The sequence below is a fragment of the Octopus sinensis genome, linkage group LG26 (assembly GCF_006345805.1).
Source record: "Octopus sinensis linkage group LG26, ASM634580v1, whole genome shotgun sequence".
In the NCBI taxonomy this organism is placed as follows: domain Eukaryota; kingdom Metazoa; phylum Mollusca; class Cephalopoda; order Octopoda; family Octopodidae; genus Octopus; species Octopus sinensis.
Genome location: NC_043022.1, coordinates 11,503,135 through 11,518,859, shown reverse-complemented (window position 1 = coordinate 11,518,859; position 15,725 = coordinate 11,503,135). Strand labels below are relative to the sequence as shown.

At 36.4% G+C, this 15,725-nt stretch overlaps 1 protein-coding gene across 3 annotated transcripts in view; it reads right to left on the bottom strand.

The window, feature by feature from the left end:
- The window catches only part of LOC115224757 (basement membrane-specific heparan sulfate proteoglycan core protein), a 369,665-nt gene that overhangs the window by 67,191 nt on the left and 286,749 nt on the right, over nt 1-15,725 (bottom strand). For all 3 annotated transcript variants that reach the window (XM_029795652.2, XM_036513837.1, XM_029795655.2), the window contains 9 exons: nt 15,534-15,688; nt 12,955-13,221; nt 12,428-12,517; nt 10,591-10,770; nt 8,340-8,600; nt 6,975-7,137; nt 4,705-4,802; nt 2,917-3,003; nt 934-1,116 (listed from right to left, as the gene is read on the bottom strand). In XM_029795652.2, coding sequence (XP_029651512.1) covers nt 934-1,116; nt 2,917-3,003; nt 4,705-4,802; nt 6,975-7,137; nt 8,340-8,600; nt 10,591-10,770; nt 12,428-12,517; nt 12,955-13,221; nt 15,534-15,688 — 1,484 coding nt within the window. The remainder of the gene's footprint in view (nt 1-933; nt 1,117-2,916; nt 3,004-4,704; nt 4,803-6,974; nt 7,138-8,339; nt 8,601-10,590; nt 10,771-12,427; nt 12,518-12,954; nt 13,222-15,533; nt 15,689-15,725) is intronic.

Here is a 15,725-nt window from a genome sequence, read left to right as displayed (position 1 = left end):
TTTGCATACTAAAGTGCAGGTACTGAATTAATTTGTTAGAATTGGCTGGAATCACACACCCAATTTTTTTACACAAATAATAACTAAAAAAAATGCGCATTTGATAAAAAATGAGTCAAGTCAGTTCCTGTGTCTCAAGTGCACAAGCACAAAACCAAGTGTACTTGGTGAGGGCTAAGGAATACAAAGAGCGAACACTTAGACCAATAGTTCAAACATTATACACCATTAATAGCTCTTGGTCAGGTGCCTTTTAAGGGTGGAGGAATAAAAAGTGAGAGAGAACAAGCAGACAACTGCAATTTCAATAATAGATGAAATTCTGATCAAGCTACATGTATACAAAATGGATGATATTTATATGTAAAATGTATTATAGTAATATGCAAAGGGTATTGCCTGTACATGTAAATAGGAATATATAAATACATGCAGTGTGTTACATATTACTGCATGTCTGTTATGTAGGGCAGATCCTGTGTATGTCATTAATGTGTACAATATTTACTGATTTCTAAATTCAAAATGTTCTGTATGTACGCTGAAGGAGTTTGTATCTATAATAAGTGCCGGTGGCACGTAAAAAGCACCATCCGATCGTGGCCGTTTGCCAGCCTCGTCTGGCACCTGTGTCAGTAGCACGTAAAAAGCACCCACTACACTCACGGAGTGGTTGGTGTTAGGAAGGGCATCCAGTCGTAGAAACATTGCCAGATCAGACTGGGCCCGGTGCAGCCTTCTGGCTTCCCAGACCCCAGTTGAACCGTCCAACCCATGCTAGCATGGAAAGCGGATGATGATGATGAATAAGTAAGGAGTACAACAGCCATAATTACTGAGTGTTGTACTATAGAAGCATGAATCAAGAAAAAGACAAACCTAGAAAAACAGGACAACAAAAAATAAAATAAATAAACAACTGTTATTACTTACATCTGACAAATAAGGAAATCTTAGTTTCAACGACTTCTCCGGCTGTTGTTCTTAAAGTACATTTGTAAGTACCAGCATCTTCAACTCTGACACTGGGCAGAATGAGTACTCCATTACCATAAATGGCATTGTCAGAGATACGGCCTTCCAATTTGGACCATTGAATTTGTGGATTTGGGTCAGCTGAAGAATAACAATAATAATCATAATAATAATGATGATAATAATGATGATGATGGTGATGATGATGATGGTGATGATGATGGTGATGATGATTGTGGTGGTGGTGGTGATGGTTAGAGTGATGGTCCCTCCCTTCGATTTCTACATAGGAGGTTTTGAAGGAAAGGATTAAAAATAAAAGAAGTCACATCTATTTGTGATAGATGTGTAAATGTAATTTGAGTCTGGTTATGGATTTTTCTATGAAGTCACAATGGGGACAATGAGGATTTTACTTGGGATTCAACAAATGTGTCAGTTGATTGCAAGATATAATTCTTTTATCGTTCTGTTTTTGTTTTCAACTCAAATTGTTTTGATGTATCATGAAACATTTCATGTCACTCAGATTGATCTAGGAAATAACTTTCCCAAAATGTTAAATAATAATAATAATAATAATAATGATTGCAAGATATAATTCTTTTATCGTTCTGTTTTTTGTTTTTCAACTCAAATTGTTTTTGATGTATCATGAAACATTTCATGTCACTCAGATTGATCTAGGAAATAACTTTCCCAAAATGTTAAATAATAATAATAATAATAATAATAATAATAATAATAATAATAATAATAATAATAATAATAAATGCCCTGATGCAGTACCAGGCAGTGGCTCTCATGGCTTCTGATCTTAACTGATTGGAAGTGTTATCATGTACATTGTTTTGTCTTGGTATAAAAGATGGGCTACAGCAAATATTCTGCTCAATACCACAGATTTGCTTGTCAGTTGTTTGACCTTAACCAGTTGAGCATGTCCCTTAGTGGCTGACGATATGTGCATCTCTGATCACGAGCAGAAGTAGTGGGGGAGCATCATAGCCATGTGTTGAGAGGGATTCTTTTTGGGGTTTGAATAGTTCACCTCTGGAAACATGGGTGGTTCTTTCAACATCCTTAAACAACCCTTATTCAGGGACCGTTTGAGCGGGATGGGCTACTCAACCTGAAGAAAATTCTAACTGGGCCCCACCTGCAAGGTCATGTGCTGTTTATCTTGATATGAGATCATCATGTCGCGCACATATGGTTGTGATGCATGTGCCTGGTGTACCTTTATCAGACGGGTAGTCATGATGGGTATATTGGGCTTCGTATATTTTACCCCAGTGTCACTTTGATGGCATGAACTGCTCTCTCACTCAATAATAATAATAATAATAATAATAATAATAATAATAATAATAATAATAATAATAATAATATTAATGATAATAATAATAATAATAATAATAATAATAATAATAATAATAATAATAATAATAATAAAAAATGATAACACTGGGGAACAGGGTTTTTGCTGTCTGATGTTGGAGACATGTTTCCTACTAATTTGGGGGTGCTGATTTCAAAAATGAAATCCATTTTGCTCTATCACGTCAAGATTTTTCACAAACTGAGATGTTCATTTTTCAATATTTCTTGTATTGTCACCATTTCTAAGGATAGATTTGACTTCATCAAATGCGGACCCATGTATGGAGCTTGGCGTAACTGTGGAAACAGTTTTTCAATGTCATTTAAAGTAAATACAACCATGAAAGTGAAAACAAAAGTTAGGATGTAAGTATCTTTAGTAAATAAAAAGTATCAAACTTGAGCAACTTTCCGTATCTTCAACCTAACCAGTTTCATGATGATGACAGAAATGTCCTTTATACAAGTTGTATAAGTAAAGTAATACCTAACTGTAATCTGATGCTGAGGTTTCAAATCTGAGTAGACTTTAAAGAATCATGGACAAATATAACTTACTTGTAGAGACGATGCAGTCAAACTCAACTTTGTCACCAATATCAGCAGTCTGCACATTTTTGGGAGGTGTTACTGGTGGACGGATAGCTGTGGAAGGAATAAAGAAATATTGTAATGAAGACAAATATAAGCAGAAAAATATTACCTAACAAAAACTGCAATTTATTACCACAATATTCACAAACAAAATTCTCTTAATACACACCGTTCTCTTGGTAGAGACACTAGACATTTCTCATTTATATTTTCTTCATAGTGTGTAAAAAACAAAGAGAAGAAAAAGATTGTTTTTTTTACACTGCAAAGTATTGTAAAAATAGTCTGATGGGAATTCAATATGGACATAGGTATGACTGTGTAGTCAAGAAGTTTGTTTTACATAGCCTCAGGTTTCATTCCATTATAGAATAACTTGAGTGTCTTTTACTTTAACTGAAGGCAAACCAAAACTTCATGAATGAAATTTCCGAGATGGAAACTGTGTGGAAGCATGTCAGGGGTAGCTATTCCTGTTTTTGGGTGATATACTTAGTCAATTGTCTTTCTGAACATAATCACTTGGGCCTGAGGATGCCTTAAGTGGAGTTGACTCACTTGTAAATATTCAGACCAGTGCTATGATCTAAGCATAACATCCTTCCGTTCACCCAACTGCCACAGAAAAAGGACATGAGTGTTGCTCAACTATTATAAGAAAAATGACGGGGAGTCGTGTTAGTAATGGAACTTAGGGAGGGACTGGACACAACATGGTTGATGAGAAAAGGAGAGATGAGTTAAGTTGAGAGTGCTTTACTTGTATGTGGCATAAGATCAACACACTCAGAGGAGAAGAGGCCATAATAGTAGAGGGGACAGCATATTTGTAAGTGAAAGGTTAGGGAATATCTGAGAGTAACTTTATTACTCTTTTACTTGTTTCAGTCATTTGACTGTGGCCATGCGAGAGCACCACCTTTAGTCGAACAAATCGACCCCAGGACTTATTCTTTGTAAGCCTAGTAATTAGTCTATCTGGGATCCTTTTGCTGAACTGCTAAGTTACGGGGACGTAAACACACCAGCATCGGTTGTCAAGTGATGTTGGGGGGACAAACACAGACACACAAATACACACGCACACACACACATATATATGCATATATACGATGGGCTTCTTTCAGTTTCCGTCTACCAAATCCACTCACAAGGCTTTGGTCGGCCCGAGGCTATAGTAGAAGACACTTGCCCAAGGTGTCACACAGTGGGACTGAGCCCGGAACTATGTGGTTCATAAGTAATCTACTTACCACACAGTCACTCCTATGCCTATGCTAATGATCTTTCTCTGGATGCAGTTTAGGATCACTACATGTGCAGTAATATCACTGTCCCACATGTGAGAGCAATATTCCATTGTGGGCCTCACCTGAGGTTTTTTTAAGTATCAGTAACTGTTGAGGGTTAAAGTATTTTTTGACACTGAAGAGAAGGGTCAGTTTTTAGGATGCAGTCCTAGCTATGTTAAAGATGTGCTTTTGCAAGGGAGCTCCTTGATGATGGTGAGGCTTAACATTTGGAATGAATGGGAGGACTTTAGTTGCATACTGCTTGTGTTTAAGACAAGTGAGGTGTAATGAAGTCTTCTTAATGCATGTGTGCATATATATATATATATATATATATATATATATATATATATATATATATATATATATACATACATACATACACACTTTAACATTTAACTATGAAGACAATAGATCATACATTAAGATCAAGAAAGAAAAGAATTATGTCATAACTTACAGGCAACACGGAGGTAGATATAACCACGGGATGTATCAACTTCATTCGTAGCGATACACATGTATCGACCTTGGTCTTCTTCACGGACACCATAAATACTGAAGGGAGACAGAAACAGAGACTTAGCAAGAAAGGCAAAAAGTATGTGTGGCTTAGAGTGAGATAGACATGCTAAAACAAGAGAGGGACTACAGGAGATAAATGTATAGATGAGAGAGGAGGAGAGAGAGACAGAGGGAGGGAGAGATGAATGGGAGACAAATGAATGGAAGAGACCAATATTAAGTGAAATAAAAGAAAATGATATGCAATATATTTTGTTGTTATAAGTATACTGAACTAGTATATCGTCATCATCATCTGTCTTCCATGCTGGCATGGGCTAGATGGTTTGATAGGAGCCAACCAGGTAGAAGACTACCCCAGCCTACCGTGTCTGTTTTGGCAGGTTTTTATGGCCCTTCCTAACACCAACCACCTTGCAGAGTGGCTTGGGTGCTTTTTACATTGCATCAACATAGGCAAGGTCACTTTTGGCATGGTTTTTATAGCTGTATGCCCTTCCAAATGCCAACCACTTCACAGTGAGGACTGGATGCTTTTTAAATGGGTATATATTTAATACATTACATTCACAACACATACCATATTGTCATATATTATCTGAGACCCCCTTCAGTCACGACACAGACCATGGGATTGCACCTAGAAAGTTACCCTCCCAGGCACAAGTCCGGGCAAGGTTGTTTATAGAAGACCAGCAGTCGCCAATGCATACCGGCCTCCTTTCTCCACACCACCAGTGTTATCCAAGGGAAAGGCAACAGCAGATACTGCTTGGCACCTGTGATGTTGCAACTCATTTCTACAGCTGAGTGAACTGGAGCAACATGAAATAAAGTGTCTTGCTCAAGAGCACAACACGCAGCCCGGTCCGGGATTCGAACTCACAACCTCATAATCGTAAGCTCGACACTCTAACCACTGAGCCATGCGCCTTCACTGTCATATATTATACACATCATATATATAACACTGTGACACTAGACTGATACTCCTCCATGCACCACATTGACACAATTCATACACACACACACATACACACTAAACTGTTATACATATACACATATATGTACACACACGTCATCATCATCATTTTACTTCTGATTATTGTACTTCCATGTTCTCAGGACTAGCGGGCAATATTACCTTGCTTAGAAACAGGTGGTGGTATGAAGAGCATTTAGCTGGAGAAAATCTGCTTCAATGAATGTTGTGTGACCCATACATGCATGGAAATGTGGTCATTAAAACAAAGAAGATATATATATGTGTGTGTGTGTGTGTGTGTACACACACATAGGTTAACAAGGCTACCAATGTATTAATGTAAAGAGAAATTTCTCAACAATTATCAAGCCTGCCTCTTGGGAATATCGGTACTTATCTCCATCTTGGATGAGAATACATGAAACTACATAAGACTGTACAGGATTATGGGATAGATAAATATACAGATCATAGGAGGTAAATTCACAATTGTTGCCCCCTGTGCACAAGCCTTGGTATCTTTGAAATGAACTGCGTTCACCATAGATTGATTAATTCAAATCATACACTCACATCATCATCATCATCATCATTTAAAGTCCGCTTTCCATGCTAGCATGGGTAGGACGGTTCAACTGGGGTCTGTGAAGCCAGAAGGCTGCATCAGGCCCAGTCTGATCTGGCAGTGTTTCTACGGCTGGATGCCCTTCCTAACGCCAACCACTCCGTGAGTGTAGTGGGTGCTTTTTACGTGTCGCCCGCATAGGTGCCAGATGGAGCTGGCAAACGGCCACGGACAGATGGTGCTTTTTACGTGCCACAGGCATGGGGGCCAGGCGAGGCTGGCAAAGGCCACAATTGGATGGTGCTTTCCACGTGCCACCGGCACGGGGGCCATATACATATATACTACATATATACTACATTCCTAGGAACCATTACAAGGTCACTTGCCCAGTTAGAAATAGCAGTCATATTTCTCAGAAATCACATCCTACTACCTTAAAATATAGAGCGGTAACTAGATAATGTAGTCCTTGATATTTCTAAAATGAGAGGCTGGATAGAAATGGAATGCTTTGAATCATAGCTCTGCTTAATCAGGTTTGACCTGTGGCCTAAAGAACAACAGCAAAGAAAAAAGCAAAAAGACAACATCAAAACAACACATGAGTCAGGTGTGTCCTGTGTGAATGTAATTTTTCTTTTTTTTTACTTACGTAAGTTCGCCATTTCTGATGTAATGTTGAGCTGGCAATGGGCCATCAGTTCTCTCCCAACGGATTGTTGGTGGTGGGTTACCAGTGGCTTGACAGTTCAGTACAACATTGTGGCCTCGCTGGGCAGTAACTTCTTCATCTGGCAATATGACACTTGGACGAGCTGGAAAAGACAGAAGAATGGAAAGTATTTTACAAATAAAACTTCACTCAATGCATTACGTTGGCAGGCAATCTTAATGGGGTGTCACAAAAGCTCCTCTCTAAAATTCATCGAAACTTTACAAAAGCCAATGAGAAACAAAAACACATCAATCAGAGTTGCAAGAAAAGAAAAACCAGAGTCAACCATAAGTTGCAGACGGGTTAAAAAAATTCAATAAATATTTTTCTTATTGTGTTTATTATAATAAAATACAATTTTCTAAAACTTTTTGGCAACTTTTACTCCTCTTTGTATGTCTATCTCTAGATAAAAGCAAAGAAAGCCATAGTGAAATAAAGTTTAAAGCAGCAGTTAGGAAGCCAGTGCTAGACTTCACCCATGGCAAAAAAATAAACTCTTGGCAGATAACTTCCCCTAACTCTTGAGTATATATTCAGTGTAGCAGCACCATATAAATGATTTCTAGCGTAAGTATTAGGAAGGTGCATGGCTCAATGATTAAAGCAACAGGCTCACAATCATGTGGTAGTGAGTTTGAGTCCTGGACAGGGCTGTGTGTTGTATCCTTGAGCAAGACATTTTATTTCATGTTGTTCCACTTCACTCAGCTGTAGGAATGAGTTGCAATGTCACAGGTGCCAAGCTGTATCGGCTGTTGCCTTTCCCTTGGATAACATCAGTGGCATGGAAGCAGGAGGCTGGGATGCATGGGCAACTGCTGGTCTTCAACAAAACAACCTTGTCCAGACTTGTGCATCAGAGGGGAACTTTCTAGGGGCAATCCCATGGTCATTCATGATTGAAGGGGGTCTTTTACTAAGACAGGATGGCCACGGAATGTTTTTGATCACAGATCAGTTGGAACAAGGTTGGCCCTGGAAATAATCAACAACAACAACAGAGCCTAAACATGCACAGCCAATGGAACCACTATGCAGTTGCTCAACTACTAGAAACAGTAGTTAAATCTCCCCTAATTCACACCTCAGGTCTTAAAGAAAAGAAGGACACAGTGGAGACTATAGTTTTGTATAGACTATACTATATAAAAAGAAAAGGTGGGATGGTGGATGGGAAATAATTTTAATCATAGGTCAAATCAATAAGGTCTGGTCTGGGGCTAAAAAGTAACAATAACAAAAAAGTAAAGAAAAAAACAAAGATAAAAAGAAAAAAATGAAGCATCACTGATTTCTTACCAACAATCTTTACGAGAACTATTCCTTCAGCAACACCACCAGCGCTTCTTGCAAGACAGCGGTACTGGCCTGCATCAGCAGCAGTGACTTCTCTAAAGTACAGGACACCATTACGTTCTTGCACATTGGGAGACATACGACCGTTTAACTTCTGCCATTCAAGAGTAGTAGGGCCGCTACCTTCTGCTTGACACACCAAACGCATTGGTTCACCAATTCTTGCAGCCACATTGGCAGGAGATATAATCACCCGTGTTGCAGCTGAAATAACAAAAGTTACAAATAACATATACATATCACAGTCATTATTTATAAATAATATTATTTTGACTTTACAAATAGGGTTTGAGTCCTTTAGTCAGTGCCTGTGTAATGCACTTAAGAACACAACCCTATATAACAAGCAATTAGAGATATATAATCCTAAGTGTACACTATCATATATCTGTGCTCATCAGAGGTAGCCATTATGGAAGGAAATATCATCATCGTTTAACGTCCGCTTTTCATGCTAGCATGGGTTGGATGGTTCGACTGGTGTCAGGGAAGCCAGGAGGCTGCACCAGGCCCAGTCTTATCTTGCAGTGCTTCTACAGCTGGATGCCCTTCCTAATGCCAACCACTCCGTGAGTGTAGTGTATATATATATATATATATATATATATATATATATATATATATAATAAGAAGTAAAAGAGATTAATAAATCCAGGCAGTTATCTATAAAGCACTCAGTGTTAAATGAAGTTGGTTAACTGTATCAAACGATCAGATACCAATAAATGCATGTAGAATAAACATCCAAGATAATTCTTCATGTATAACAAGTAAATCCAAATATTGTTTAGAAGAATTGCAAGAAATTTGGAGTATAAAACAAGAATAAAAATAGAGAAACTCGCCTCTTCAGTTGGTGATTACATCATACATTGCCGATGGTTGTTTCCCGTTGTGCAAACATATTCAGATATTTTTTTTTGTATCTAAATATGGTGGCACAATAGAAACAATCGTTGGTAATATATGGAGTAATAATCAATTAAAGAGGTGAGTTTCCCCATTCTTTGTGTGTGTGTGTGTGTGTGAGAGAGAGAGAGATGTATAAAGATCAAAAGTCTTTCCCAAGCAAATCAGGTTTTTACATGATTGTGTGTATGTCTATGTCTATGTTCTTCCTACATAAATGTCTGCTTGCATATTTAATGTTGTTTATCAGTTTCTACTCTTACACATTCTTATTTGCATACCCTTTTCAGTTTGGCACTCTTCTATTATTCAGTCCTCACCCCATCCCACCCCATCTCATATTTATTCCAGACGGTGACTTCTCTATTTCATTGCCTGATAAGTTCTGGCTAATGAAACTGATGTCACCAGTGACCTTGCATGTCATTTAACCCTTTAGTATTCAGATCACTCTCAAATGTAATGATTCTTTATTCACATTATTTTGAAATAATTATGCATTATCTCATAAGTTTCAATGATGTGATTGTTTAATTTCAAAATGATGCTGTAGGGTAGATGTGAGAGACCAGATCCAGCCACTTTGAACACGAAACAGGTAGAATATTTTAACTGGATATGGCCAGTTTAAATGTAATATATGCTTCAATTCAAAGATTTGTCCAGACTATATTGGTTCCATCATGAGTAAAAACTCTTATTCAAGTTAGTAAAGGGAGTAAAAGATAGAGACTGTGTGTATATTCTTTTTCTCTTTTTTAATAGAGGGGGGGGAGGAGGTATTTCTTGATTCCTTTGCTAACGTGAATAAGAAGTGTCATTCTTGATGAAACCAAAATAGGGATGAAATGAGTCTCTGAACCAAAGAACTAAACAGTCAAACAAAACAACATTATTATTATTACTACTAGTGTGGTGAGTTGGCAGAATCATTAGCACACCAGGCAAAATGCTTAATAGCATTTCGTCTGTCTTATGTTCTGAGTTCAAATGCAGCCAAAGTTGATCTTGCTTGTCATCCTTTCAGGGTGTAGTCTCTTCCTGCTGGCGTACTGCAGCAAATTGTTTTGTTATGAGATTTAGTTTCTTGTTATATTAGCGTGCACTGTGTTGTATGTGGTGTGTGTAAATGTTTTATTGGACCTTAATCTTATATAGTATATATGTTGCGTAATTTGAGTTGTTTTAGATTATTAGATGCCTATTGTATAGAGTGTGTGAAAATTATTATCGTTATCATCAATGATCTGGTCAATTACAGGTAGAATACACTGAAATGTCTTACATGAAACAATAATCATGAAACTAATTGAAAACACGCCCTCGGCGGTGCTGGTCTGACAGATATATTCGCCTTCAAAGTCCTTGGTAATCTTTGGAATGGTGAGTGTTCCATTAGATGTAGTGTGTCCAGGTGGAAGAGGACCATTTCGTCTTCTCCAAGTGACCCTAGAGCCACCAAAATCTGAAAGATCAAGAGCTCGTTAGTGTTTTAACAATCAGTACATATAAAACAGTAGGTTTGTCAATTTATATGTTTGTAGATAAAACCAAGACATGTTTTGTTCGTTATTTTTACAAGTAGTGTATGACATTATTGTTGTCTCTGAAGGAGATAACCCTTTCATCAATTTCTTTTCAAATATTAGTTATGTTTTGGTTAAAGATTAGATTTATTAAACTGTAATTTTGAATACAAAGGTACAAAAAGCATGTTTACTAATTAAAAAAAAAACGTCTTAAGATGCAAACCTTTCACAACTTTTATAATTAATCAGTTTAAACAATGAAATAAATAATACTAATCTTTAAGCTAAGTTTCCTTCTCTTCATCCGATGAACATTATTAATTAATGAGGATTTTTTTTATCTCACTACATTGAATATGGTTGCCTAAAACTGACTGTTATTTTTGTGTGTGGATGGCATCCCTAAATAATTTCCCTCAATCATGATAATGCTTGATTTCTTCTCTAATAAATTATTATAGATGGACATAATGATGCTCCTATCACAAATATGGCAAGTAAATAGAACAGGCTATTTTTCACTGAAGTGGTTTAATAAGAATGAAACATGTCCAGAGTTGTCACTGATACTTACTAAAATCAGATTAAACTATTTTAGGTCAATGAGTTAGGATTTTATTTCTTCTCACTGCATAAATAATATTAAATAACTAGACAATCTTTTTCTTTTTTCATTACTTTAAGTCTAAAGCCACTAACTCGGCAACTATTGCTCTGTAATATATTTTGAATACACATTTATTGTTCCTTCACATTGGTACTCGCTAATATTTTTGTGACATGACGCAGATGTCATTCTCTGTAAAGAGGCTATTAGTAATTTATTTGTAATATGATGTAATTTTTGTATTTGAAATTTTACTTTTCACTTAACACTTTCAACATCAACATGCCTGAAATCATCTCTTGCTTTCACTGTTTATGTCTATTTAAGGAAAAGTCAAGCAGCACCATTAAATCTGATATTTCATAGATCTGAGGTGAGGAATGAATACCAGGACAAATTTCAAGTAAGAACCTGTACTGAGAAAAATAATGTATCTTTTTCTTACAAATTCATAATTGTGTGGTTCATATTAAATAACTCTTCTGGTATTGAAACTTAAAGCAGCTGTCTTTTTTCATATGTGCTTTTAGCCCTTAAACAGTATGAGAAGAGTTGCATAAACGTTTTGTTTTTCCAAATGGGAAATAAACAAAAGATATTTTCTAAGAGTAATTTTTATACTTATTTTCAAATACTATAATTGTTAGTCTCTGGTATAATAAGATTTACAGTCTCATTATTGAAAAGTACTGTAAAATATTTACTTTCCTCTAATGGCAGCTGAACCCATGTAAAATTTTTGAAACCCTGGTTGATGATGACTACTGTTCTCTAAATAAACATCATAAGATGATGTCTGTAGATTAAGGGTCAAAGTGGTTTCAAATATGAACAAAGAAAATATGTTGCCTGTGCTCATATTGGATCAGGGATGTTCTCCACTACAGGGTTAGATCCTCATTGATTTTGCAAAGATTAACAGAAAAAGAATAAGACAGTAAAAATCTTGTCAAAAGAAATAAAAAGAGTCAGGGTAAGTAACTTACTTTGAGATTCACATTTCACAATGACGTTTTTACCTTCAGTTACTCTGAGAATATTATCCTCTGGTGGTGTGATGACATCATTTCTTTCAACTATAATAATAATGATAATAATCGTTAATAATACAGACACAAGGCCACAAACAACTATCATATACACAAAAGCAAAACTGAAATCTATAAATGCTGCAGTTTTTGAGGTTTACTTGAAGGTCTCTAACTCAAGGGAACAAAGAGAAAAAGATGTCTTCCAAGAAGGAACAGAAGTCAATATATAGAGAAAAAGGATTTCACTAAATGCCTAGTACAGGGTTTGGAGATGAGATATGATAAAGATTTTGGAGCTTGAAGAAAGAAAGAAGGCAAAACTAAACAAGTTATATTAAGAAAAGTCTCTCTTACACACACACACACACACACTTATACATACACACACAGACACAAATGTGTGTGTGCATACACAAAATATTTCTGATCTTGAGCGCATTTAATTATCCTTCTTGAAATAAAAATTGTGCCCTGTAACTCACCTATAACTTGAATCCTTTCTTCAGCTCTTCCTCCACTGTTCTCAGCCACACACACATAATGCCTAGAATCAGAAAGTTTGGCTTGGTTGATCTCCAATACAGCAACATGCTGGACTGTTCCTGGGCTTCTGTTGACATCATAACTCGGTTGTTGAGCCCAGTAGACATTTGGGCGTGGATCTCCTTCAGCTGCACATTCAACAGTGACGCGTTCTCCTTCCCTGACACGTATTGGACCCCTTGGAGTGACTGTAATCTTTGGTGGGCCTGGAATATACATAAAATATACACATGTATGTATAAATACATATAGTATGCATTGCACACAAGAATATACGGACATAATAACCTACACAAATATACATACAGTATACAACCCTTTCATCAATTTCATTTTAACAAGCAGCTTTAAAAGAAAATTTAAAATCTTTTTCAAATATTAGTTATGTTTTGGTTAAAGATTAGATTTATTAAACTGTAATTTTGAATACAAAGGTACAAAAAGCATGTTTACTAAAATAATAAAAAAAACGTCTTAATATGCAAACCTTTCACAACTTTTATAATTAATCAGTTTAAACAATGAAACTGACTATCTTTCAAGAGTAGATTAAAATAATACTAATCTTTAAGCTAAGTTTCCTTCTCTTCATCTGGTGAACATTATTAATTAATGAGGATTTTTTTTACCTCACTACATTGAATATGGTTGCCTAAAACTGACTTATTTTTGTGTGTGGATACATTTAATTTTGTTAGGGCAAAAGCCTCAGAAAGCACCCTTAAAAGCTCTTATGCTCCTTTTTGTTAGCTACCACCTGTTAATTCATCATTCAGAGTAATCTGAAGGTATGGTTATACAGCATGGAACTCCTTTCAGCCTAAGACAGATATCTTATAATAATTCTGCTTGTCATTGCATTACTTAGCCCCTTGGTTGTGCTTTCATGTGATTAGAGAAAAAAAGGGAGAAAGAAAAAGAGGATAAGGTGAAGAGTGAGACAGAAAGAGGGAGAGCAAAGCATCCATGATGTGAGATAGGGGCAGTGTAATATTTATTATGTGGTTAAAAGAGTTAGTTAAAGGCAAAGGAGGAGAGTTAAAAATATAATTTTAGCAGATGATGAGGTTAAAGAAAAACACAGAAAGGGGGAGAGAGAGAGAGGAAGAAGAGGAGGAAGAGAGATGATGGTGGTGATGGTAGTGATTACTGAATAGTGAAAAGTGTATTTTTTTTTTTTAATTGAACTGTTTTTTATGTCACCTATCACTTAATGCATGTCCCTATGTGAAATTCCATGAAATATTCATGCTTATTTACATGGCAGATATGTGTAATCTAACTAAAGGACGTATCATATAGATGGTATATTTTTGGTTTGTTTATAGGAAAAATGAAAAAGTAAGAGTGAATAATTATTTTGTGAGTGCTGTGTATTAAGTCTATAAAATTGTGCATAGAGTATATAAACTGTAAATTATGTGAATTCATAGCAGCTGGATTCTGTCTATAATGTATACTGACGTCAGTGTGAAGTGGTCTGAATCAAGATACAACAATTTGAAATATAATCCACCAAGTGAAACTACATATTTTGTAAACTAGGATCTCTCTTTCTTTCATATATATGTTTGTGCTTGTGGGTGTGTGTATGTGCTGCCTTGTCTTGGACATTGCATGATAGCTATGAGTGATACCAGTCATAGAAGCAGTATCATTCATTTCCAATCTTCCATGGGGGATGTAGTATCTTGCTAGGAAACAAATGGGAGTTAGCCACAGGAAGAGTGTCCAGCTATTGAATATATGCCTCAGCAAATTCCATCTGACCCATGCAAGCATGAAAAAACATGAGCATTTAAATGATGATAATGATTATGAGGAATTACTGAAGATTTCTCTTTTTTTCTCTCAGCATTTGTCTTTTTCATGCATGCCTCTGTCATATTCATGGCAATTCATTTAATGCTTTTCTCTCAAGTTCATAAATCACTGTTCAAGTGGATTTAGCTGCAAATCCACAACATCCCACCTCAATTTGAAGCATTGTGTACTGTTGTTCTCATACTTCATAAGATTATTTATATATATATTTTATATTTTAGGCCTTTCCTTTCATATACCTATTCCATATTTCTTTCCCAAGAAACCATCAACTCAACAGTAGGGAGAATTTATTTTAGGTTGGACCATACCAAAAGTGCAGGTATTGCTTCATTATTGTAATCATCATCATCATCATCATCATCATTTAGCGTCCGCTTTCCATGCTATCATGGGTTGGACGGTTCAACTGGGGTCTGGGAAGCCAGAAGGCTGCACCAGGCCCAGTCTGATCTGGCAATGTTTCTACGGCTGGATGCCCTTCCTAATGCCAACCACTCCGTGAGTGTAGTGGGTGCTTTTTACGTGCCAGACGGGGCTGGCAAACCAGTGCCGGTGGCACTATTATAATATAATATAACATGAGAACATATTCCAAATTTACTTGTACCGGCTTGACAGAGCGTTTTCCATCAACATTATAACACACATAACGACAACAATATTGCATTAAGTAGTGATAGCTTTTACTGACCGCTAATCAAAAGTGTAGCTGTAGCAGTGACAGTACCAACAGCATTGGTAGCAGTACATATATATCCTCCTTGATCAAGTGTGGATACTTGAGTAAATCGGATGACACCATTTTCAGCAATTTGGGCATTTCTGGTCATAGGCTCATCACCAACCCTTCAAAGTAAAAGAAAATATAGATATTCCAATTGAA